Source organism: Cannabis sativa, chromosome 9, assembly GCF_029168945.1.
Source record: "Cannabis sativa cultivar Pink pepper isolate KNU-18-1 chromosome 9, ASM2916894v1, whole genome shotgun sequence".
NCBI lineage: Eukaryota > Viridiplantae > Streptophyta > Magnoliopsida > Rosales > Cannabaceae > Cannabis > Cannabis sativa.
The window spans coordinates 14,715,486-14,741,356 of record NC_083609.1 but is presented as its reverse complement, the minus strand read 5'-3'; the positions used below and the strand labels follow the sequence as shown (position 1 = coordinate 14,741,356).

The window sequence follows — 25,871 nt, the reverse complement described above, 5'->3', positions numbered from 1 at the left end:
TATGTGGAGCCTTATTTATACCCACCCATCCTTCTAAATAATAGTTATATATTTAATAATTTTAATTATATATACACGTATTCACATGATACATGCATGCCCTAATATGAAGATTTTTGTTCAAGAATTTAAGTGTGTGGGATCCATTATTAACTGGGAGCTTGATTTCCAAGATATATATAGAGTAATCGTACAGTACTTTAGATCTCCACTTTCATATAATATTACTAAATTAAATTCATTGAATAACACTTCAATCATTTGCTTTGTTTTGGGGATGACGAAAGTGACGATTCACAGAGTATAAAATTCTAATGTTCTTTGTATTCCATGTAAGTAATAATGAAGACTCTCATGAATACTATAATGAATTTCTTTTGATTGCATGCATTAATATTATAATAACATGATCTAATTTATCTAGAAATGATAAATACATTTTGGATGTTATGTTTTATAAAATTTATCCATCAGATTCTATTTTCTTAAGTGATAAATCAAACTCTCTATATTTTTTTAAAATGTTACAAACTATAATACCTTGATCAAGCTCAATTTTTGTCAATATATTTAATATATAACTAACCTAAAGCTCATACTTTCTAGCAGGTGACAATATATAACCAACATAATCATAACACATAATTGGATATCAGGTTATTATTATATTCTATTTTACCAAACAGTTTGATTTTGTACCATTTTAAAAATATAAGATATAAATTAATTATTATTTAACCAACTAAAAAATGTAATAGGTAATTTTTGCTAAGCACATGTATATAGTCCAAAATATTTTTTACCATTATATATAAATACATGTATATACTAGAAAAAAGTACGTGCAATGCACGTATATTTAGTTTTATGTTAGGTTTTTTTACTTTATTTAAAATAATACAATAAATAATTGAAAAAAAATATTTTTAGTTATTGTTTGAAATTATTTTTACGTATATTCCATTAATTAATAAAAATAACGATGTTGCAAATTAAAAGTTAATACTCTTAATGGTTGAGTTTCAATCTTCTTTTGATTCGGCAAAGAAGACAGTGTAATGTTGATTTAATATCACCATATATTTGGGGAATAGAATGATTATCTAAAGGTTCACCCCCGAAGAGTAGCTTTGAACTTGGTATCTGAAGCAATCGATTAATGTGTTCCAAAATTGCTCTAATTGTGATTAACATCATAATCATCATTATTAGTAGTGTTATTAGTTGTCTAATCTCACAAACTCAATACCATCTTCATCATCAGAAATTGTGTTCTTATGAGTTGGATTTAAGGTCTCAAAGCATATAATTCCTTCAAAACAGTCCTCTAATCCAAGCCTCTTCAGTGCTTTAGCTGCATGGACTTTGTCTGCGTTTGTGAATATCTAAAATAAAAAAGAAAATAAAAACTCATGAGAAGACATTTTAACGAGAAAAAAAAAACAATTTTGTTTGTTTACAATTTTGTGATAAGGCATGGTCAGCAAAAGGTGCCTTAAAATGGGGTCAGGTTTAAGGTTGTCATAGGGTAGTTTTCTATGAAGAAAACTATTATATATGACAAAATAATTGTTAAAGTAAGGTAAATATGTAATCATTGAACAAAGATGAAAGAAAGAAGAAGAAAATAAATTGAATAAAATAATTTTGTTACCTATGATATTCATCATAGTCAAAGTTATAGTCAATTGCCTACAAAGGGTAAAACTAAAGAATTTTTTAATCCATGTTCCCCAAAAAATAAATAATTGAAAATTAAACAATTATAAATTATGATTAAACCTAAAGGATAAATTTGAAAGCGTAACCTTAAACAAACATGGGTTGTGATTCTCAAATATTTAATATCAGTTCAAATATCAATTCAAATATTAATGGAATTTGTTTTATTATTATTTTATTATATATAAATAATATTTTATTATTTTATTAAATAAAAATAAAAAGTCACCCATGAATTTCTCATAAACCAAGAATTTCAGTTATATAGGCACACTTTATATAAAATAGATATTTCTTCAAAAAAAATATAGATGTTTATTTTTATATAATAATGTACAAGGTATATAATAATTGAATATTTTAGGATGCCCTCTCATAAATTACTACAAAAAATAGTTACTTTTAGTGAAAATCTTTTAGTTACAACATATATTTTTTGTGACTAAATGTGATTTTTAGTCACAACAAAAACTTACTTGTGACTAAAATATAGTATTTGGATACAAGTTGTCACTAATTTACTTTTAGTCACAATAACAAGTATTGTGACTAAAAGCACATTTAGTCACAACAAATTATGATTTTTGTGACTAATACTTTTAGTTACGGACCTTTTAGTCAGAATATAGGAATGATACATGATTTATAATTAATCACAATTTCTTTTACCTTTAATCACAAATTTTATTATGACTAAAAGTAAGATTTTTTGTAGTGAATGTGTATCAATATACCCTTTTTTGTCTTCTACATTTGGATAGCTATGATTATAATTCTATTTTATATGACATGTATATTGTATATATGTATGACATGCTGCAGAATTTTAAAATTTTTAAAACAGTTTACCAGCATGCCCAAAATTAACTTCAAACATTCTATAGCATTTATTTTTATTTTATTTATGTACGTGTGTGACACACATAATTGGAACTCTATCATATTTTTGTACTTTAAATTTTTCGGAAGTTTTCGAATTGTAGGATGTAAAATTTGTACTATAACTATATAATATATACAGTCACATAAAAAAATTGTTGAGTTTTAAATTTTAATTTCCAACTGCTAAAAATAGAGGTTTCCTAGGGATATAGAGACAGAAACTTTGTCCTTATTTGTGTGTAAAAAAAAACATTTTAAGGAGATAGAGATAAAAATGATATCCCTGCAAATTAATTATAAGTAAAAATAATGAAATAAAGACATCTTAGGGATAAAAAGATATTGAGTTCTAAATTCTAATTTCTTTAAAAAATTATCATATTAAATATGTAATCATAATATATATTATAGAAATATATATAATTATAATGATTACATAAGTTTTAGTCATGTCATTGGATCATAATTATTAGGTTGCAACTAAATTTTAACTAACTAAAACTAATTAATAACGTATTACCTACTAACATATGATCATTTGGTTTCATTTATATTAATATATTTTCTTTTCTAATAATTAAGATTAATTTTATTTTAAAAATAAATTTAATTATAATTGTTAATTAGTTTTCGTTAAATATTCTATTTAAAAATACTTTATTTTAAGTACATGGTTAACTATGATTAATTCAATTCTATATATATTAATTTATCTAATAATTTGATATGTTGTAATAATGTAACCATAGTAAATTATAAGAACAAGTACCATTCAAAAGGTACCCATATTTGTGTTCTTATAAAATCATAGGTTAGTTAGATTTCTTAATCAAAACATCATATTGTAATATATTATATTGTATTGTGTTGGATTGTATTGTATTGTATTGTATTAGTATTATTTAATACAATACAAATGTTTAGTATTAACTTGTATTAATTGATTGTGTAAAGTTATAATATATTTTTAATACACGGGTCCGGGTCCGGGTCTAGGTCTGGGTTTCGAATCCCGGGTCCGGGTCCGGGTCCGAGTTCGAGTCTGGGTCACCCGGGTCCGGGTCCGGGTCCGGGTCGGAGATTGGTGTTGACCCCAAATCTTTTGTAAATATTATAATACAAGCTAATACAGACTATTTATTATGTATTAAATAATACAATATACATTGTATTAAAAATTTAGTCGTAATAATAAATACAATACATTGTTTTATCTAAATATAGCGTTACTTATTATTAAATACAATACGATTCTTATACGGCGTACCAAACAAGTTCCATATGAACTATGAAGTATATAACTCGGCCATCTTTAATTGGAAAATATAATAATCTTTTTCCAGCGAATGAGGCTATTCAATCATCATCGAATAATACATATGAAATTGGATGAAGAAAAGTATCCTGAATTAATGAATAACTACTTTGGAACTCGTCCCATCAATCGGTTGCGTAGAGTTTACTTCCATGCATAACATATATGATGTTATGTTATTTTCTTCATGATCATACAGAAATAAATTTGTATTACAGCTAGCACAAAGAAAGTTCAAGTGAAGGACAAAAGAAAAGGAACTCCATACCAATAAAGCAACAAATATGATAATGACACAATCATAATTTGTCTTTTTGAATAAATTTTTAATTGTTGAAGCTTATCATGACAAGCATGACCAGACTGAAATGGCCTTCCAACCCTAGTACACGATAGGAATAAGGACCATTAATGTTTCAAAATAAAGAGAAAACACAGGGCCACCCTGTCAGAGTTAGACATTTCAAATAAAAAATAGAAAAAAAAAATAGAGAATGGTACATATTTACTAAAATTTTGAGAAACTAATTATATTTAAAATTAAAAAATAAATAAATAATAAACATACAAGTTTTTTACGTGATTCAAGCGTTAATGATCCTTAATTCACGAGTCAAGGCAACTGTTTAGATATTACAAATGTTTACATTAAGAGTTTCTCTATTCCTCTTATTTCTCTTGAGAGAGAAAGCTCTTTAAGAATTTTAGCTTGGTGTCTATAAATTAATGAAAATTGTTTTTTTTTTTTTATTTAAAGAAAATGAGAGTATTTATAGGCACATATGGGGTAAAGGGCATACCTTTTACCTACCTAGGGTTTCATATTCAACATGCTGCTAAGGCCGGTACGACTAAAGGACAATCTGACCATTGGATGGTAAGAACCTTCTTCATCGTGTGCCGTACAACTCCAGTGAGGGTTTTTGTACAAACCACGGCAGGTGTCATAAAAAGGTCTCTCCTTTGCAAAATACTCTCTAACTAGGTCGTTAGGCAAAAAGCATGTCCGAAGGTGCGTATGCACACTATCATGGCCTGACACGGGGGACAAAATCTGATTTTGTGTTAGAAAAAGGTAAAACCATGTATAGAGTAATCCATGTATGGCGTTGACGTGGCCATCACCATCGCGTTCCAGGTTCATCACTTAAGGAAATTCCACACGGGAGCCATCTGTGCCAACTACCTTCCATATCTGGGAGACATTCCTTACCTTATGTGTAATTTTGACTAGCTAATTAATCTTTGTTGCTGCTATATTTTGCCCTCCAATCATGCCACTTGTCTTATGCATGAAAACTTGGATAGCATTTACCCCCAAGCTTTCGAGACTCTTTGAATTGCGAGAGCTTGCTATCTTTCACGGTACTGACCGTTGACAGTGGGGCAACTCATCATGTTTGCTCCAACTTAGCATGTTTTCATTCTTTTACTACTAATTCACATGCTAAAACTGTTAATTTACCCAATGGAACTTCTGTCAAAATTGAAAAAGTGGGCACTGTCATTATAAACTCAAATCTGACTCTACTTAATGTACTTTATGTACCTACTTTTAAATTCAATTTATTATCTGTGACTGCATTATTAAACAACAGTTCCAATTCTATGCTTTTCACTACTAATGAATGTTACATTCAGGTACCTTCTCGGATCTTGAAGATTGGGATAGCTAAACGATATGGCAGACTCTACTATCTGGAATAAGAAATCAGTTCAACTTTCAATTTTTCCATTTTTTGTAATGTACAAATAGACAAACGCCAATGGCACAATCACCTTGGTCATCCTTCTGTACGGATTTCAAATAAAATCAATAAACAACTTCATTTTCCTTATAATATTTCCTCTACATTTCATTGTCCAACATGTCAATCGGCAAAACAAAAGAAATTACCATTTCAATCAAATAACAATTTTTCTAAAGCCAATTTTGATCTCATTCACCTCGACATATGGGGACCATATCCAACACCCTCTGTCGAAGGTTACAAATATTTTCTCACAATAGTGGATGACCACTCAAGATATACTTGGATATACTTACTAAGGGCCAAATACGAAGCCCCCCTAATAATCCAAAAAAATTTCATGTATGTGCACACTCAATATCAGAAAAACATTATGTCTGTTCGAAGTGATAATGCCAAAGAACTCAACTTACCCACTTTTTACAACAGTATAGGAGTCATTCACTACAACTTCTGTGTAGGAAGACCCCAACAAAACGTTGTAGTTGAACGCAAACACCAACATATTCTCAATGTTGCTCGATTAGCCTTCCAATCTAATCTCCCCATCATATATTGGAGTTATATCATTAAGACAGGTGTTTACCTACTTAACAGAACCCCCTCTACAACTCTCAAAGACAAAACATCTTATGAAATTTTGCATAATCCACTTTAGATACTCAATATAAACTTAAAGATCTTGGCAGCCTTCATTTCTTCCTTGGACTTGAAATTGCACGATGCACCAAAGGCATATCAGTCACACAAAGACCATTTACTCTCCAACTTCTCGAAGATTCAGGCTGCCACGGATCCAAACCTGCATCAACACCCATGGAACCCAATATAAAACTCAGCAACAGTGCTGGAGATCTCTTGCCAAATCCAACTCAATATAGGAGTTTAATTGGAAAACTTCTCTACCTCACCATCACAAGACCCGATATTAGCTTCGTTGTCAATAAACTCAGTCAATTCCTTCAATCACCAAGGAAACCCTACATGACTGCTGTAACTCGAATCTTACATTACCTCAAAAGCCCTCATGGCCAAGGTTTGTTTTTCTATGTCGACTACCCTGCCATTCATTTCCAAGCCTTTTGTGGATGCTGATTGGGGAGCATGCTTCGACACTCGAAGATCAATTTCAGGATATTGTGTCTTCCTTGATCGATCTCCTATCTCCTGGAAATTAAAGAAGCAACCCACAGTGTCACGATCATCCGCTGAAGCTGAATACAGGGCCATGGCAAATGCAACATGTGAACTCACTTGGCTCCAGAACATCATCAAAGATTTCAACATTCAACCATAACTCCCCTCCACTCTCTTTTGTGACAATTCTGCTGCCATACATATTGCAGAAAACCCAGTTCATCACGAAAGAACTAAACACGTAGAAATCGACAGTCATATTGTCCGAGAAAAAGTCTCAAATGGCAGCATCAAAAATGAACTATGTTATTTCCTCCAAATCCAACTTAGCTGATGTACTAACTAAACCCCTGTTTCTAACTCACTTCAATGAAATTGTATCCAAGATGGGTGTTAAAATTTTTTACACTCCATCTTGAAGGGGTCTATTAAAAATGTTATGTTAGTTATTTCAGTTGGCTAGTTTGTAGGGTTAGGTAGGTTAGTTCAGTTAGTTCAAGATCTCTGTTCTGGTACACTGCTGTAACTCGAATCCTACAATTACCTCAAAAGCACTCCTGGCCAAGGTTTAATTTTCTATGCCGACTGCCCTACCATTCATTTCCAAGCCTTTTGCTGATGCTGATTGGGGAGCATGCCTCGACACTCGAAGATCAATTTTAGGATATTGTGTCTTCCTTGATCGATTTCTTATCTCCTGGAAATTAAAGAAGCAACCCACAATGTTACGATCATCCGCTGAATCTGAATACGGGACCATGGCAAATGCAACTTGTGAACTCACTTGGCTCCAAAACATCATCAAAGATTTCAACATTCAACCACTTTTGTGACAATTCTGCTGCCATACATATTGCAGAAAACCCAGTTCATCACGAAAGAATTAAACACATGGAAATCAACTGTCATATTGTCCGAGAAAAAGTCTCAAATAGCAGCATCAAAATGAACCATGTCTTCTCCAAAACCAACTTAGCTGATGTACTAACTAAATCCGTGTTTCTAACTCACTTCAATAAAATTGTATCCAAGATGGGTGTTAAAAATTTTTACACTCCATCTTGAAGGGGCCTATTAAAACCGTTATGTTAGTTATTTCAGTTGGCTAGTTAGTTGGGTTAGGTAGGTTAGTTCAGTTAGTTCAAGATCTCTGTTCTGGTACACTGCTGCCTATATATACTGCAGCTTCATTCTCTTGTATTCATTCAATTCAGTTTCAATACATAAATAAAGACAATTTTCTATTCTCTAGTCTAATAACGAGGAATTTTAGAACTTGAAACCTCTTCTTTACGAGAAGAAGTATAAAATTACTAAATTATGTTTATAATCACTCTTAATTAAATAGTTAATTGCAACTAATAAAACTCTAGAAGGAGTTTTACTATGATTATCCATAATATTTAATCAGTTTTTGGTTAATATATTTTCTTTTACCACCTGATTCTCGCTGAGAACGTCAAACGTCACATACTTGGTTAAAAAATACGTCATTTCTCCAATAAAGCTACAATTTGTTGTGAATCAAACGACTCAATCGGAAAAGTGAACATAGAGAACATCATAATCATTTTTTAAACTTTAAACCAAAAATAAAAGAGGAAGTGGAGAACAACCTTTTTTCTATGTCAAGTTTGCAGAAATGATGGATCCCACTCTTAAAATACTATAATCAACCTATATATTTATGTATGATCATCATGTTATATACCACATATATAATGATATACATGATACATAGTTCCATCACACACATATATATGCTGATTAAAGTAATTGACACACTATTTCATACTCATAAATCATAATATTAATATACAGGCACCCTCGGTCATCTGCTCTCTAACATTCACCCAATCATGTTCCGAATGCATAAAATTGTATAACACATTCAACTCTTGAATTTTTCTTCTTCTTCTTTCATTTTTGTCCTCTGCTTTTTCTTTGATTTTCATTTTTCAACTATACTGAACAAAATTATTGTGAATTAATTCCTGATGAACAATCTCAGAAATATAATTTCAAGTCCGATGAGAAAATCGAGGAGCAAATAAAGGTGCCTAAGAATATTTCTAATGATTCATTTGATGTAGAGTCTCTCTACACTACCGTTAGATTCATCCTCAAACGGTCAATCCGAAATTTTCAGGTATATATGTAGATGGATAAAATTGGTTTAAAATTTAATTTAGTTAGTTTTCTTTTTCTGCTGTGTTATGTAAATTGGACATATATCTTTGCTGAAAAAATATGACTTATATCTTTGTTGTTTTTCATGGTGTACGTACCAACTTGAATTTGTTAAAAAAATCTGTTAGCTTGTTTGCAATATACGTAGGCTAATATTATTAGATATAAATTTTTTATCATTTTTATTTTTTGGTATTTGTAAAATAATTCTAATATTAAATAATATTTAACTATATTGTAGGAAGCTACTCCTCAGGTAGAGGAAGAGGAGCCTAAGCCAAAAGGAAGTTTGAGACTCCCCATTTGCTATTTGAAGAAGATCATAAGCAGTGAGGTGATCATTGCTTACCATTTTTTTTAATAATAATAATAATAATAAAACCTTACATATAGTATATTTATTTTTCTTATTAAATATTAACACTTAAAGTATACACACATTAAAAAAATTTGATCGGAATATTAAATTGAAAAATATATATAATTGTTTATAAAACTGTGTTTGATTATGTATGAGAATATTTAGTTAGATTATTCTATATTGAACTATATTGTTTAGTTAAACAGAAGAATTTGGTATTGTTGTAAAAAGTTATATAAAATTATTAAAATATTAATCTGTTGTATTAAGATTGAAAGAAATAGTTAGAACTTACTTTTTTTAAAAAAAAAATAATAATAATAATAATAATATTAGACAATAATATTAATACTACAGTAATTTCTTGCTCATAAAACATGAGAAATGTGGAAGATTACCAATCCTATAAAAATTATGATTATAGGAAATAATATCCCTACAGTATTATTATGATTATAGGAAACATTACTCTTTCAATTATGTGTATTTTATGATATAGATATTTTTATCAATACCATAATATATAAGACAATATAACATGTATAATTGATACTAGATAATAACAAACAGTGGCGGATCCAGCTCTTGCCTATACTCATTTTTTTTTTCTTAATGATGTATACAAAAAAAATTAAAATTAAAATTAAAATTAATTATGTAAAATAAAATAAGTCTTTATCCCTCCTAAATAAATATATATAGTTATATTTAGGGAAAAAACAAAAAAATACAAAAAAGGAAAAAAAATTACAAAAATACTTTGGGCCGGCCCATTAAACATTTATACAGTCCACATACAAATATTTACAAAAATACCACATGCACTAAGCCTTCAGCTGTACAGAGCGAACCATGAAGATGAAAATACGCGCTCGTTTCAAAACCGCAAAACAACCAAAATGAAACCAAAACGAGAAAAATACAACTATTAATTCTGGCAAAATCAACTGGAAAAGAATACCTGCAATGATCTAAACTGAAAATGACGACAAAAAATCAGAAAAACTGTGAAGAAACTGAAATTACACATTTGTTTTCTGTTTTATTCGATCAAAACAACTCCCCCTAATATCGAAATCCAGATTCATGAAATATAGATCTGTAACAAACAGATCTGGACCTCCCACCAAATTCAAAACAATGTATGATGTGAAAATTTTTAAAAAAACCTCATGAATAATACATCTACGTTATATACAGTTACATTTTGATTTATTTTTTGTTTTGGTTGCCTTATAGTTGCATTATCGTTTTATGATAGTTTCTATATTATGCAAGAATTTAATTTGATGGGGACTAAGAAATAGTAGTTATACATAGTAAGTTTTGTGCAAATAGTTGCATATTAATTTTATAGTGAAATAACATATGCAAGTAGCAAAACTATAATAAAACTACAAAACAACTGTATACAAACTAAAATACAAGAAAAACTCTTTGAACATCAACATCCATGATAAATCTCATTATTACCCATTGATGATATAAAAATGGACAGGAAACAACTAGATAAAAAATATATTAAAAAAATACATACAGAAGGTGTAAAATTTCAAATATGGGAGAAAACCAAAAAGAAACCGAAAACAAACCTCGGTTCGAACATCAGCACCAACATTAGCTTTTTTCCCAGAAACGTTGACAATGAAATCTCTGCATTATTTGTTGAGCAAACATACATAAGAAGGACAATGATTTCCTAAGATTGTGCCTAAAACCAGTGAAAATATTTTTCATTTCTCAGAACACTTTCCTTGACTTCGACTATTCTTTATTATTTGATTTTGTCTTCAGGTATTAGCTTTTGTTGTCTATACTCTTTCTGGCTTTATTCTCTACACAGTCGCTCCATATGTTATCAAGGTCCGTTTCTTCGTAAGAATATATAAGAAACTAGCTTTACAATTAAAAATTAAAAATAAAAAGAAAAGAAGAATTGTTATGTAAAAAAATTAAAAATTAAAAACTGAAATAAAATTAAAAATTAAAAATTAAAAACTGAAATAAAATTAAAAATAAAAAGAAAAGAAGAAAAAAAAAGAGTGAAATGATGGATTGATTGATAGAAGTCAATCCTAGACCTAGGCAACAATATATAAGAAACTAGCTTTACAATTAAAAACTAAAAATAAAAAGAAAAGAAGAATTGTTATGGAAAAAAATTAAAAATTAAAAACTGAAAATAAAATTAAAAATAAAAAATTAAAAACTGAAATAAAATTAAAAATAAAAAATTAAAAACTGAAATATAATTAAAAATAAAAAGAAAAAAAAAAAAAGAGAGTGAAATGATGGATTGATTGATAGAAAATTAAAAAAAGAGAGGGAAGAGAGTAGGATTTGATTGATGATGGATGGAATGATGACTAAGTGGTATTTGTGTAATAAAACAAACTTTGTAAGTAAAAAAGTAGATATAGGCGTGTAGGAGTATTTAGGTAATAAATTGTGCAAAAGTGATTTTTCATGTAAAAATTTTTTATATTTATGTATTATATTTTTTTAATATTTTATTCCGCTTCAATTTGAATGAAATTCTGAGTCCCCTACTTAATTATAACAAATGCTTATTTGCTTAAATTATTTAGAAACTTTATGTTTTAATTTATTAAAACAAATAATTATTATATAAATTTCAAATAATAATAATTTAATCTAAAATAAAAGTATATTTTTTTATTAAAAATAAAAATATGATACTAATAATTATTAAATTAAATTTTAATATACAACAACTACTCTTTATGATTTTAAAAATAAAAAATGGTATACATATTTAACAAATACAAGTATAGTACATAAATAATATATGCATAATTAATTATAAATTTAATTAGAGTAATATATTAACTTTAATTAGTAAATATTATTACTAATTTATTGGTATAATTAATATTGATATTTATATTTATATATATTAGGTTAATATTAGGTGCACATAACACATATATTTAATTATATTGTTAATTTTTATTCTTGTTATGTATATTTTTAATTGTATAATTAGTATAATGCTATTCAATAAATAAAAGAAATATTACAAATTGTAATTTAAATGTTATTTATTAAAAAAAATATACTAATATTCAAAATTTAATAATAGTTTTAGTTTACTTACTGTAATAATTTTAATTTTATAACACTTTTGATTGTTTTAGAAAAATCAAGCACTTTTTTTTTCAAAAAAATAATAATATAATTATATTTTTTGGTAAAAAAATAATAATAAAAAAATATTTTTTAAAAATATATGTAAATTTAAATTAAAATTGCAATGTTAAAAAAAAACCTTTATGTTATGAAAACACATTTAATATAAAATGAAAGATAAGAAATATGTATAATAAGTTTAAATTTGAATTGTAATATATAAAAAAACAACAACATTTTTGATATATATATAGTGACATTTAATATAGGCCAATTAGGATTTTTACCTTCTAAATTTTAACCTATACCAAATCATGCCCTGAACTTTTTTAGCTGTCAAAAATTACCCCTGAACTATTGAGATTGTTAGATTTAAGGACTTTTGCTTAATTTTATTCAATTTTACTATTTCAGTGATTGCTTATGTACTAAACCATGCTCCCCAGACTTTGATATCTACCAAATCATACCCCTCAAACTTTGATATGTATCAAATCATGCCCCTTGAATTTTCAACCATGTTAGATTTTTTTTACTAAAATTGGACAAAAGTCCTTAAATCCAACAGTCTCAATATTTCAAGGGGTATTTTTAACGAACTTAAAAGTTCAAGGGGCATGATTTGGTAAATGTCGAATTTTGGGAGGAAAAATCCTAATTAACCTTTAATAAATACTAGGTTAATATTACGTGTAGTGCACGTATTCTTAGTTATATGCTTAGTTTTTACTCTGGCTATGTACATTTTTAGTTATATAATTAGTTATTTATTATGTGAATGATATTCAATAAATGAAATTATTTTTTTTTTAATTTAAGTGTTATTTATAAAAAGAAAATACAATAATATTCAAAATTTGTTGTTAATTATAGATTTATTTTAATTACCACAATACTTTTAATTTTATAATACTTTTCATTAATTTTGAAATGTCATACACTTTTTTTTATTTTAATAATAATTATAAAACATCACTATAAAAAATCTTATTTTTTGTCACAACTTAAAAGTGAAAATTTTGTTCCTAATTATAAAACAATAATTAATTCATATATTGTGACTAAAAATTTTGTGGTTAATAGTCACAAAAATCATAATTTATTGTGACTAAATGTGTGTTTTACACAATACTTGTTGTGACTAAAACTAAATTAGTATCAACCTGTATCTAAATATTATATTTTAGACCCAAGTAATTTTTAGTTGTAACTAAAAGTTACATTTACTCACAAAAAATTTGAGTTGTGACTATAAAGTTGTCACTTTAGATAGTTTTTTTTTTTTTGTAGTGTATATTTTTGGCAAAAAAAAAAAAAAGAAAGTAGAAAGATTTTTTTAAAAAAAAAATTGTGCAATAAGCTTATTTATTATTTTTTTTTATAAATCAGAAGTTTCATTATTCTAAAACAAACAAATACATCCTAGCACCAATGAAGCCTCCATGTATACTACTATACAGTATATATAGCAATAAGCTTAAATTTGAATTATAATATTAAAAAATGTTATATTTATGTAGACACATTTAATATAAGATAAAAGATATAATAGTAAAACAATATTTTTTTTGTTATATGACCACATTTAATATAACATAAATATCCATATAAATTAACAAGTTTATTATTATTATTTATTTATTTATATATTCAATACTTTTCAATGGCCTAACCAAAAAAATTATTTTTATTAGTATCTATATAAATGATAATAGCAACATGCAAGTATTTGCTTAATTTTATATAGAAATTATTATTTAATTTTCATTAAGAAAATTTAATTGCTATATAAATTTTAAATATTAAATAATTTAATATATAATAAAATTATATTTTATTTTACATTAAAAGTAAAAATGTAATATTATAATAGTTATATACATAATAACCTAAAATTTATCAAATAAAAACTTCACCATGCATTTTAATAATAAAAAAAGTAGTATAATAAATATAGATACATTTTATCAATAACTAGGTTGATGTTACGTGCAAGCAATGTACGAATAATTAGTTTTTTTTTTTTAATTAGGTGATGTTAAGTGATACATATATGTTTAATTTATTTTAATTAAGTAATGTATTTTTTTTAATATTTGAAATAAAATTTGAGATTTTGATCTTTGATGATTTTTTTAGCTATTACGGTTGTATTGATATGCTCTTTAAAAGTGATTATATATATACTTATTTTAAATATAAATTTCTTCATACAAAATACGAAATTTGTTGCATAAATATCTATTTTTTTTTTTACTTGTTGCTAATAAATACCCGAATTTTAAAATTTGCAGCAAAAATACTTAAAGTCCAATTTCCATTTTCTATGTAGGTTCATCTTTGAACAATTTTGTTAATTATTTCTAAAATGACACATGTCATTCTCTATCTAAAACAGAGGGAGAGAATTAAATGAAATTGTTAGTTTTAATTTTTTTTATTTTAAATTTAATTTTCTAAATTTATATAATTAGTTGTTTATTTAAATATATTTTAATAATTTTTTTTAAATTAGACAGGTTAAAAAATGACACATGTCATTTTAGGAGTAATTAATACAAATATCTATATAATTTTTACCTAAATAATTTTTATTTTTAAATATATATAATACTATTGTAAAATTAATGAAGAATATTATGTTAAGTAATAGGATATTTTGTTAAAGTTAACGTAGGAAATTAAATAATATCCTTAAACTAAGAATTCTGTTACATAGCCACATTTTATATAGAAGAGAGATATAATTTACCATAAATTTAATTTGAATAATATGTTCATTTCAATCAACAAAATATTATTATCAATTTATATTGGTATAATTAGTGATGAAAATGTCCCTCTGTTAATTTTGTGCAAAAAACACAGTACACAAAAAAAATTGAGTAATCATTGCCGTTAAATGAAGAATTTGTGTGTGTTAATTTTCATTTTTCTTTATTGATCTATAGTAATTATTTTTTATTTATTTTTTTTAACAAGCAATTAGTAGTTATTGTTTAATTCTTTTAAAATATAAATTTTAATTAGGGAGATTTTTCAAATTACTCATTTTTATGCTTTATTTACAATTTTACTCATTTTTTTTTGCAGAATAATTTTGATGAATATAATTACACCATATCATGTTAACACTTATAATTAACGCACAAATACCACTTGAGAAATGATACTAAATCTACATTTAATTTTATCTGTATTTTAAATTGAAATTCTTCTATATATATATATATACACATAACGTTTGAGTACAAAATTACAGTTATTGAGTTGTAAAGATCAGCTGGAAAGTGCAGAAATCGCACATGAAACCGCAGTAAGTATACTGAAAAAGCTAGAAGATTGTACATGGATGGCAAAGGCAGTGCTAACCCTAGCTGTTTTCGCAAAGGAGTATGGGGATTTCATTGAATATCATCGAAACAAATACAATATTAATAATGATTTGGCCACTTCTGATCAACTCACAGACTCATTGGCTTTTCTGAAAGGGTGGAAAATTGAATTATTAGACAAACAGAAAACTGAAATTCGAGAGCTAAATGTTCTGATCGAGAAGACACTTGAACTGATGAATGCCATGAATGAGTTGGAGAAGTTTTCTAAGAATAGGAAGGTTTCCATGGATGGAGTTAAAGCTGATCTCATTCTCCCCGAAGAAGTGGATTACTATTGGGTTATCATGGCTGTCATTGCTTGTGTGAATAAATTTACTACTATTCTCACATCAAGTTACCAGCAGCTGTAAGTTTTTACTATAATATTCCTTTTATTATTTCCATCCCAATTTATAATTATATGCCATGCATATATAAGTATATTTATACGTACGATCTAGAATATTATGAAAAAAATAATGTTAAGAAATTTATATAACATACTATATTTTCCATATAATTTAGAACAATATGAGTAATTAAATGATAAAAATGGTACTTTATTAATCTATTAAGTCTTCCTATCTCCAAAATTAAAGCAGACAACTGGTCAATGAAAATATATGCATTTGTGATAAGATGAAATCCCTTGAGACAGCAGAAGCAAACACTCAAGACAACATAAAATAAGAATCAAAAACTAAAAATTAAAATCTCAGTCATGACCTAAAGTACCACTATAGATTATTGCACAAAATGAAAAAAAAAAAAAAAAGAAAAAAAAAAAACACACACACACAAAGACCTCGTGGCACTAACATCCTATATCAAACGAAGCCCCCCAAAACGCAACCATTGGGGATCCCAGTTGGAGAACCATCTTGGATCTAAGATTCCGATTATGACTCGAAGCCTATACCCATCGAGAAATCACTAGTAAACTATTAGGGAGGCCATTGTTGCTGTCAGACTGGACAAATCTGGTGGAAATAAGCGTAAAGCCCTCCATTTGAATAATATCCTTGAAACCCCTCATAATTAAATCTCCATACCTTCAACAAACCTCCATTTTTAGTGACCCGCCGATCAAGATGCATGGAAAAAGGAGCCCAGCCACCGGAGTAAGACGATCTAACCATCATTGAGTAGATGCATGCCTAACCATCATCAATGATCTCCCTTCATCCAAGAGATCATGTCGCATGGACAAGCCCAACAGTAGCGCCTTAGTTGATAGGAGGATATAAAAGAGAAAACAAAACCCTATGTTCTAGAGAGAAGGGAGAGATATCAAAATGAAGCATATATTTTCTTGTTATTCTTAGAATTAATTAAAGCAACCATGTGGTTGCTTACAATAACAAACATATTTAATTAGCTACCATTCAACAAAAAAAAATTATTATAGTTAACAATTCAAGTTCATTTTTAAAATTTAGGTAATTAATTTATGTTAGGTATCAAAAGTAACTTTATATAATAGCTTTAAATTTATTTTAGTAAATTTTAAATAAAAAATAAAAAAAAATTCTACTATTTAGTAATTCTTGCTTTTTTTTTTTTTCATTTTGTTAATCGAAATTTCTATATTTCACGTGTGAAAGTATGAGTGACTAAAACGTATATGATATATATATATATATATATATTTATATATCACTACAAGAATAATGACTTTTACAATGCATTTTTTTGGTGGAAAAAATCAACTTATTGTGTTAGCAACAATGCCAGCAAAGGTTGACAGTGTAAATTAGTCAGCGTAATTAAGATGTTGCCAACATAGATAACATTCATTAGCGCTTTAAGTTGTCATTGAAAGTTGGCCAATCAAAATTAAGTCGTCGTGTATGGTGGGCGGAGACACTTTTGTTGGCGATTTACTACACCGACAAAAGTTTCATGAAAATCATAGATTTCGAGGGAAACTTATACAAGAGTGCACTTAAATGCGCTGATAAAAAAAATTCCTACCATTATTCTCAACACTTTTGCTGGCGATATATTCTGTCGAAAAAAGTGACTTTCCCACTTAAATACCATCCCTCCTATTGGCAGTGTTTTTATGGTTTTTTTTTATCGGTGAAATTCATAATTGCATCAATGTTACTAACCTACACTAGATTTGATGCAAATAATTTTCGGTGAAAGTAAAAGATAAAGTATTACACTCCTCTTTTTGCAAACTTTGTTATGGTGGTGCAATTTACTACATGCATAGGTATAATGAAACTTTTTTGGTGTAGTTAATGAATTGCGCTAACAAAAATTACGTTTCTTGTAGTGTATTTTAAAAATATTAATATTTAGTCTAAACCTCCAATCTTCAGTGGTGGTAGACATCATAGGCGAAGAGGGAAAAGAAAGAATAGAGTTCGTGGGCATCTAAGAGGGAAAATGGGAAGTTGGAGAAGAATAGGTCTTTTTTGCTTTTTATATATTTTACTTCACCTTCAAATTTAGGCCGTGCATTCTAATGCCTCGATAAAAGTTTATTCCCACCTAAATTTTCACCATATTTATACCAAGAGGGAAATTTACTACCAAATTGTTGTGATCTTTGTCCGTGCAATATTGCACCGACAAAAGTGATTTTCCTCACGAACTAAATTCCTATGTGTTTGAGGTTAAGCTTCACACTTTTTTCAGTGCAACAACATAAGTGTGTTGACATTATTTAACTTTCTTGGTGACTTATGTCGCCGGTAAAGCTTTTTGACCTAATTTTTAAAACGCAATCCACCAAAAATTATTTTTAACGTCCCCATCAAAAATGTCGGCAAAGCTTTATTTTTTTTCGTGACATTTTATAAAATGTGCCTAGAAAAGTCTTTTTTCTTGTAGTGTATTTACATCAATTGAATTTTCATATCAAATAATAAATCTTGTAAAATATTGTAAAGTATTTCCTCTGTGTCTATAACTTTTTCTTATTTTATTAGTACTTATTAATTCAATAAATAACAAACACAACAAAGAATATATTGTAAGTTTTCATGTCACATAAATTTTTCATAATCTATTTTACAAAAACTTACAAGTTTTGAACCCTCATTATCACAGGCACACACATTCAATCTTATAACCTACTTTAATACGGATGAATATTTAAGATATATTCAAACTCTTTTACTATTTGGATAATAATACTAACCAAGTTAATTAGTAAATGTATGCACCTGAACAAATAAACCCAATTTTACTCTACTTTCAAAAATAATTATTACTAATTAAATCTACAAACTACATTATTAAATACAATAGTGATTGATTTTATATAATATTAATTATTTTAATAAATTATTTAAACATACTACCTAATATATATTATTTTAACAAATGTACATATACAAATTATATTAAATATAAAAATATAAGACATTCAATCAGATTACCATATGCAAACTATATGTAATATGCAACTTATATAAACAATAAAATATAAAATAATATACATATACATTACTATATATTTAGTAATAAAATAAAAAAAAAATGTATACATATATATATGTACAAACTATGTATATATATTGTATGTAATACATGTACAAAATATGCATATATAATATATATAATATATATAAATAAATACATATTATTATATTTAGTAATCCATACATTCTTCCACACTAAAATTACTTAGAATTCAAAATTTTCAACAACAACCAATTCGTGACCACTACCACAGTTTTTAAAATCCTATAAACACACTAAAAAAATTATAATAACAAAAATAATGTATAATACAAAAGCATAAAAATATATATTAAAGCAACATAAACCTTAATCCAAGCTAAGAAATTAGTTAAAACACTTAAAAAATCAACGATATTCTTACCTAAAACTCACAGAGTAAAAGAATATATTTTCAACCCTAAACCTTGAAATAAATTAGCTTATATAGTGTATATATGATATTGGGTAAGAAAAAAATACAAGATTATGGAGAAAAAATGGGAGAAAGTAAAATTTAGCACCTATTTGATAGTTATAATGGTTTTTTCTTTGTGTTTGGAGAGAACAAAAAGAGGAAACAAGGGTTCTTGCCCATATTTCTTTAATTAAATCTGTCTCTTTAGTTACTTGATAATAACTAAACAAAAAGTCTATTATGTTTTTTTTTTCATTTTTTATGTTTATTAGATGAGTCTGTAACTCTGCTAGCTGAGACTGCCACTTAGTTATTTTAGTCTAGGTTAGCTTATTTTTTTACGATGACTGTTATGTTAGTAAAAACCTTAGTCACTTAGATATGTTTATAAAAACTTTGTAATTCATTTGTATAGACACATGTAATAAACACCATATGATTAATAAAACCATATATTGTTTAGAGATTGGGTTGAGACAAGTCAACCAATCCAAATTGCTTATTATGTTTCTTTGAGACTTAAGAGTAGATTGTTCTAGTTCTTGGTGTCTGTTCTTGGTGTGTCTAAGGTTTTCTTGACAATTAGAATCAGAGTTGGTGAAGATGATTTGAAGGGTACAATCTTGAATTCTGAGCAAGATTATGGTGGAGTATTGTCACTATGGGAAACACGATGTTCGACATAATAAAATTTACTGGTAATTACAGCTTTGGGTTATGACGTGAAGATTAGGGAATTGTTGGTCCACAAATAGATCTAAGTTGCATTGTTGAGAAAAGATTAATTTCCAACTAGTATAACTGAGAAAGAAAATATTGAAATTCTCATTAAGGTTATATTAAGTTTAGGAGATAAAGTGCTTCGTTAGGTCTCAAAGGAGAAGAGTGTAGATAGTCTTTGGAAAAAGTTAGAGAGTTTGTATATGACCAAATCTTTGGCCAGTAGATTATTCTTGAAGCAAAAATAATTCAAAATGATTCTGCATAAAAAAACAACCAAGTGACACGAGAATAATTATCCACAAAAGTAACAAAATAACAAAAAACGGGTTTAGAAGTGATAGGAGAAGGACTCCAAACATCAGGATGGACTAATTCAAAAGGAATACTAGAACATTTATTAATTTTAGGACTTGAACAAAGTCGATGACGTTAAGCAAACTGACATGATTCACAATCTAACGAATACAACTTACTATATTATAGACAACACTTTTTAAGCAGAGGAAGAGATGGGTGACCCAACCTACAATGTGCCTCGAAGGGGGATTGTACACTAGTTGAAGAAACTAATTTAGGTATTTATGTATCAAGAATGTATAGGTCTCCAGATTCCTTTACCAATAATTTACTTTGTCATAAGATCCTAAAATAAGCAGTGATTAGGAAAAAAGAGATACAATAACTAAGATCACGAGTAAGTTGACCAATAGAGATCAAATTAAAAGAAAAATTAGGTAAATGTAAGACAAACGATAAAGGAAGCATTGAAGTAGGAGTAATTATACCAGACCCAGCTAAGGTAACAGTAGAAGTGGAAGCGTGAGGTTGAAGATTAAAAAAGAAGCTAGAATCACCTATCGTATGGTCTATATCACTAGAATCAATAATCCATTATGAAAATAAGGAAAGGAGACACAAATTTGGTTTACCTGAATCAACAATAGTAGTGATAGAAGAAGATGAATACTTAAGAGACTCTTAATACTGTAAGAGTTTGGCATATTCATTGGCAAAAACAAGAACCAGTCTTCTAGATGTCGCTACAAATATTATGTTTTTTCCACCAAACTAACTCAAACAACAAACCAACCAACAAATCCAATAAAGGAGAAAACATAATTAGACAATAAGCCTATAACAAAAGGAGATATTGAGCAAGCAATCAAAATCTCACAACCAAAATAAGAGAACCCAAACCAATCCACAAACAAAGATGAACCCCAGAGATAATGGACAAAGAATCACAACAAAGGATGATGAACAAACCTCAGCAATCACAAAAGAAGAAAATAATGGTCAAAATGGATGCACCAAAAGGTTAGAAACAATAAAAAAGGAAATTGATAGAGAAATGGCTGGGAAAAGACACCTCACGCATGCCCACCCACCGACATGTGGGAGTTGTCGCCAAAGCTTCAAGTAGCACGTGTGGCTCACGCGTGACTATTCCAGCCACCAAACTCTGGAATTCTACAAATTGGTGATTGGGCTGTCTGTTGGTGCCGACGGTGAGAGCTCACGTGCTCTGTAAATGTGTTTTTTTGAAAAAAAAAAGAACCTTAAGAAAGATGGTAAATAAACTCGTAAACCTTAATTTTGGGATAAACCCTAATTTTGATTTTTAAATTTTAAAGTTTACTCTGATACCATGTAGAAAATTGTAAAAGAAATTGCATATTTTAAATAAAATAACATGTATTTACATACAAAACTAGAAAGTCTAAATAGGAAACTAGAAGGGAAAAAAGAAAACTAACTAAGTACAATTAATCTTAAATTCTACATTGTACAACTCGTATATTCTAACATCAACTAATCCACATTACTTATTGTGTTTATTTGAGACTTGAGAGTAGATTGTTCTAGTTATTGATTTGTCTAAGGTTTCCTTAATAATATTCTTCATTAAAAAAGTAAGGAGAATACTTATATTTATAGTAGTAGAAATTAGTCAAATTATAAGTTTAAAAATAGAATTAGACCAGTTTATATTTTTTTTTATAATGAAATACGTAAATATAATAGAAGAGAGTCTGTAGTCATATTCAAATATGTAGAACAAAAGTAATGAATATAAAATGACAAACTAATGTTGTACACAAATTTTTCACTTGTTGAGTTTCTTTTATTTCTCTATATATAAGCGATCTTATTTTAACTACTACGTACTTATGTACGCATTAGAATTAATGATCACATATAAATGTTATTTTAGGGAAAACCCATATAGTTTGGAACCTTACATCGAAAAAGTTAAAACTAGATGCATGGATCTCAAACACAAACGACTCATTTTTGAAGAAGACAAAGGTTTGCTTATTCATTATGTTCATTAGATTTTTGTGGCATAGTCTCATGTTAAAAATTATGTGACATATTACTAATGTATATATTTTTGTGTAAATTAAAGAAAATAATATATAGAACTTCATAACTATTTAAAGTTATATTATTCAATAATTTGTGGCTTTCTTTTAGTTAGTGTGTTGGTATATAGGGGATTATTATAGTTAAGAAGATGGCCTAGGTGTGTGCATTTTATGATGCAAATAATTGAGAAGAAATAACATAAATACTAAGTTTCCAATTTGACCTCCATACAAAAAATAATTAATTTCACTTTAATTATTTGAGAACCCATACTAGTTTAAGAATATTTTAATTAATTGATTCAAATTGTTTATGTCTACACATGTTGGTATTCATTAAATTTAACATGTACATGCATAAATATATGTATAATTAATTATCACATACATAATTTAATATATATTATGGATATTGTAGTGGAGGACATTCGTTACTATGATCTCGTGAAATTGTCAAAAAGTCCTACAACGGGAGTAAAGATCCTTACACAACTGGTTTCACCTCTGGGTTATGTTCATGATCTACAACTTTTTGATGGCTCCAAGGAAAACTCTAATATGGTTTGCTCTCTATTAAAAAAAATATAAATATATATATAATAATTTTGTGTGAATAAAAAATATAACATGAAAGTTGATTGATATTTTATTGATCAATTAAAGATTCATATAATATTTACAAAAGATATATTTAAAAATTTAAATATATAAGATAATACTAACTAATAATTACTTAATTACAATATACATAAAGTAATCTATGAAATAATACAACTTAAATTTGTTGACATTGATGATGAATTTAACATGCAAGTATACAGGTACCAATGGACATTGTGCTAGAGAAGACAAAAAAGCTACTCTTGGTGTTGGGGTCAAAGCAAAACATGTCTAATGATGATATTGACCTACTCAGACGCATTCAATTTGAGAAAATAAAGAATGAGACAAATACTTGTGGTGGTGATGATGAAAAGTAGTGTGCAATTATTTGGCTGCCAATAGATAAAGATCATAATAACCTAATAACAAATTCATCAATAGATGAGAGCTTTCTAAAATCGAAGAACATTGAATGGTATACTTTAAATAAGTATGTTTCTGACCAAGGAAGCCTCAAGTTCTTGGAGGAAAAGTGGGATTACAAGGGCACTAGTCCTAATGTTGTTGTGATGGACGTGCCCACAGGCAAAATTGAAAACACAGATGTCTTCTACGCCATGCGTCTTTGGGGCTTAGATACCTTTCCTTTTGACCAACACTCACTCCAAATAAAACGCAAACAAATGAGTTTTCTTTTCAACGACTTCTCCTTTCCTTCCAAACATTATTTAGCTAACTGGGTACGTAAAATGCTCTCATATAAATTAGTCTTCTTCTTCTTCTTCATTTTTTTTTATAGTTGTCTTGTCTTAAGCATGATTGAGCAAACATATTACTAAGCATAGCTATAACCATCCATATGCATGTAATTATGCACGAATTTTTATTTATTTTCTATTGATCTAAATAGATCCAAGAAGATGAATACATTATCTTGCATGGAGGAAAAGATGAGAATTGGGCCAAAGAGATTGAAGGAAAAATAAATTTTTTCAATGAGAATGTTAATGTAGATCATAAGATTAAGCATCTCAACATTTATAAAGAGAAAGTTGAGGTGAGCTTTGAAGAGCTATTTTGGAGAGGTGTGTATTGTTGGTCAATAAAATCAAACAAGGTTCAAAATGATTCTTATGATGACATGAAAAAACAACTAGACAGGCTATGTTGTTTAGCGAAAGCCAAAGTAGGATGGTTTGTGCTCAACAAAGGGCCAGTCACAATACTCATTGGCTCGCAACAGACGTTGGAGAAAATGGTGGAGGACATAAAAATTTGGAAGAACAATGTTAAGAAAAATACTTTCGAAGTTGCTTTCAAAGAGTTTCACGAAAAGATTTTTGACAACCTTCATCAAGATCAAGGCTTTGGTATGGAGAACAAAAAGACTACTTTAGGAAAAGATAACAGTGAAGATTGTTGCATCATTGAGTATCCAACCGAGGAGGGGAAGCTGAGAATTACGATGGATTGCCCTAACTGTCATCAACTCATCAAGAAGAGTATTATTGTCAATTATATGTGCCAGAAATAAATAAATAAATAAATCATGAATAATCTAAGTAATGGATCGTTACAACACTATATGTATTGCAATTTATAGGATTTGGAAAAAATATGGCTCTATTTTGAGACTTTTCTTCACTTATATTTTTTAATTAAATAATAAAATTATCAAACCTATTACTTGTGACTTTTATATACAAAAGTATGAATAAAATGTTAGAATAATACTTTTGTATAAAATAATATATTAGATAATCTGAGTCAAGAGCATGTTAATTGGAACAGTCATGTTTGGTGGTGTTTTAATGCTTATAAACAACAGTTCATAATATGGCTTACTGTTAGAGGTCGATTGCAGACAAATGAGAGATATTGAGATTTAACATGTGTCAAGATAATCTTTGCTTAGTTGGTGATAAACAGAGGGAAGATATAAGGCATTTATTTTTGGAATAATGCTACTGCAACAAGAGATGCTTATTAAGCAGTGGTTGGGTTGGAGATCAACAGGGAATCAGCTACTACCACTATTGAGGGTGATTTCTCGAGCCAAATTTTTATCCTTCAAGAAGAACATTATTGCTATGGTGCTTCACACCATATCTTGCGTAACAGAAATTGTGTTTTGTGGCCAAAAAGTGATAACTTTGTCATCTATAAGATATTAAAAGAAGGATACCTTTTATTTTGTCAAAAAAAGTGAAATAACAGGATTTATAATGACTTACAAACTTATAGAAAATATATAAGAATTCTCATGTATAGCTGTGTTATAGCTAAGAATATCATTCGTTTTTAGCGCTGGTTAGTTTGTCAATAAATTTTTAAAGCAATACAATTTCTGATTCTTTAAAAAAACAAAATAGAAGTACTATATTTATACAAAAAGAATATTGGGTTAATTGACTAGA

General features: G+C 27.9%; 2 protein-coding genes across 2 annotated transcripts; both read left to right on the top strand.

Annotated features, from left to right (window-relative positions):
* Window positions 1-8,096: 8,096 nt before the first annotated feature.
* LOC133031149 (uncharacterized) lies at window positions 8,097-16,493 on the top strand. The gene is made up of 4 exons (XM_061104561.1): window positions 8,097-8,687; window positions 8,819-8,956; window positions 9,239-9,331; window positions 15,771-16,493. The coding sequence occupies exons 1-4, from the start codon at window positions 8,667-8,669 to the stop codon at window positions 16,254-16,256; spliced, it is 738 nt and encodes a 245-aa protein (XP_060960544.1). The 5' UTR covers window positions 8,097-8,666; the 3' UTR covers window positions 16,257-16,493.
* A 5,656-nt stretch (window positions 16,494-22,149) lies between these two features.
* LOC115724158 (protein SIEVE ELEMENT OCCLUSION B) lies at window positions 22,150-25,210 on the top strand. The gene is given in 4 exon segments (XM_061104560.1): window positions 22,150-22,792; window positions 23,270-23,412; window positions 23,673-24,194; window positions 24,365-25,210. Coding segments are annotated over 4 exon segments (1,332 nt in total). The 5' UTR covers window positions 22,150-22,749; the 3' UTR covers window positions 24,989-25,210.
* The last annotated feature ends 661 nt before the right edge of the window (window positions 25,211-25,871 follow it).

Coding starts and splice junctions, on each gene's coding strand:
- LOC133031149 (XM_061104561.1), top strand. CDS start 8,667: ATGTTCCGAATGCATAAAATT. Junction 8,688..8,818: donor TGTTCCGAATGCATAAAATT/GTATAACACATT, acceptor GAACAATCTCAG/AAATATAATTTCAAGTCCGA. Junction 9,332..15,770: donor AGAAGATCATAAGCAGTGAG/GTGATCATTGCT, acceptor ACAAAATTACAG/TTATTGAGTTGTAAAGATCA.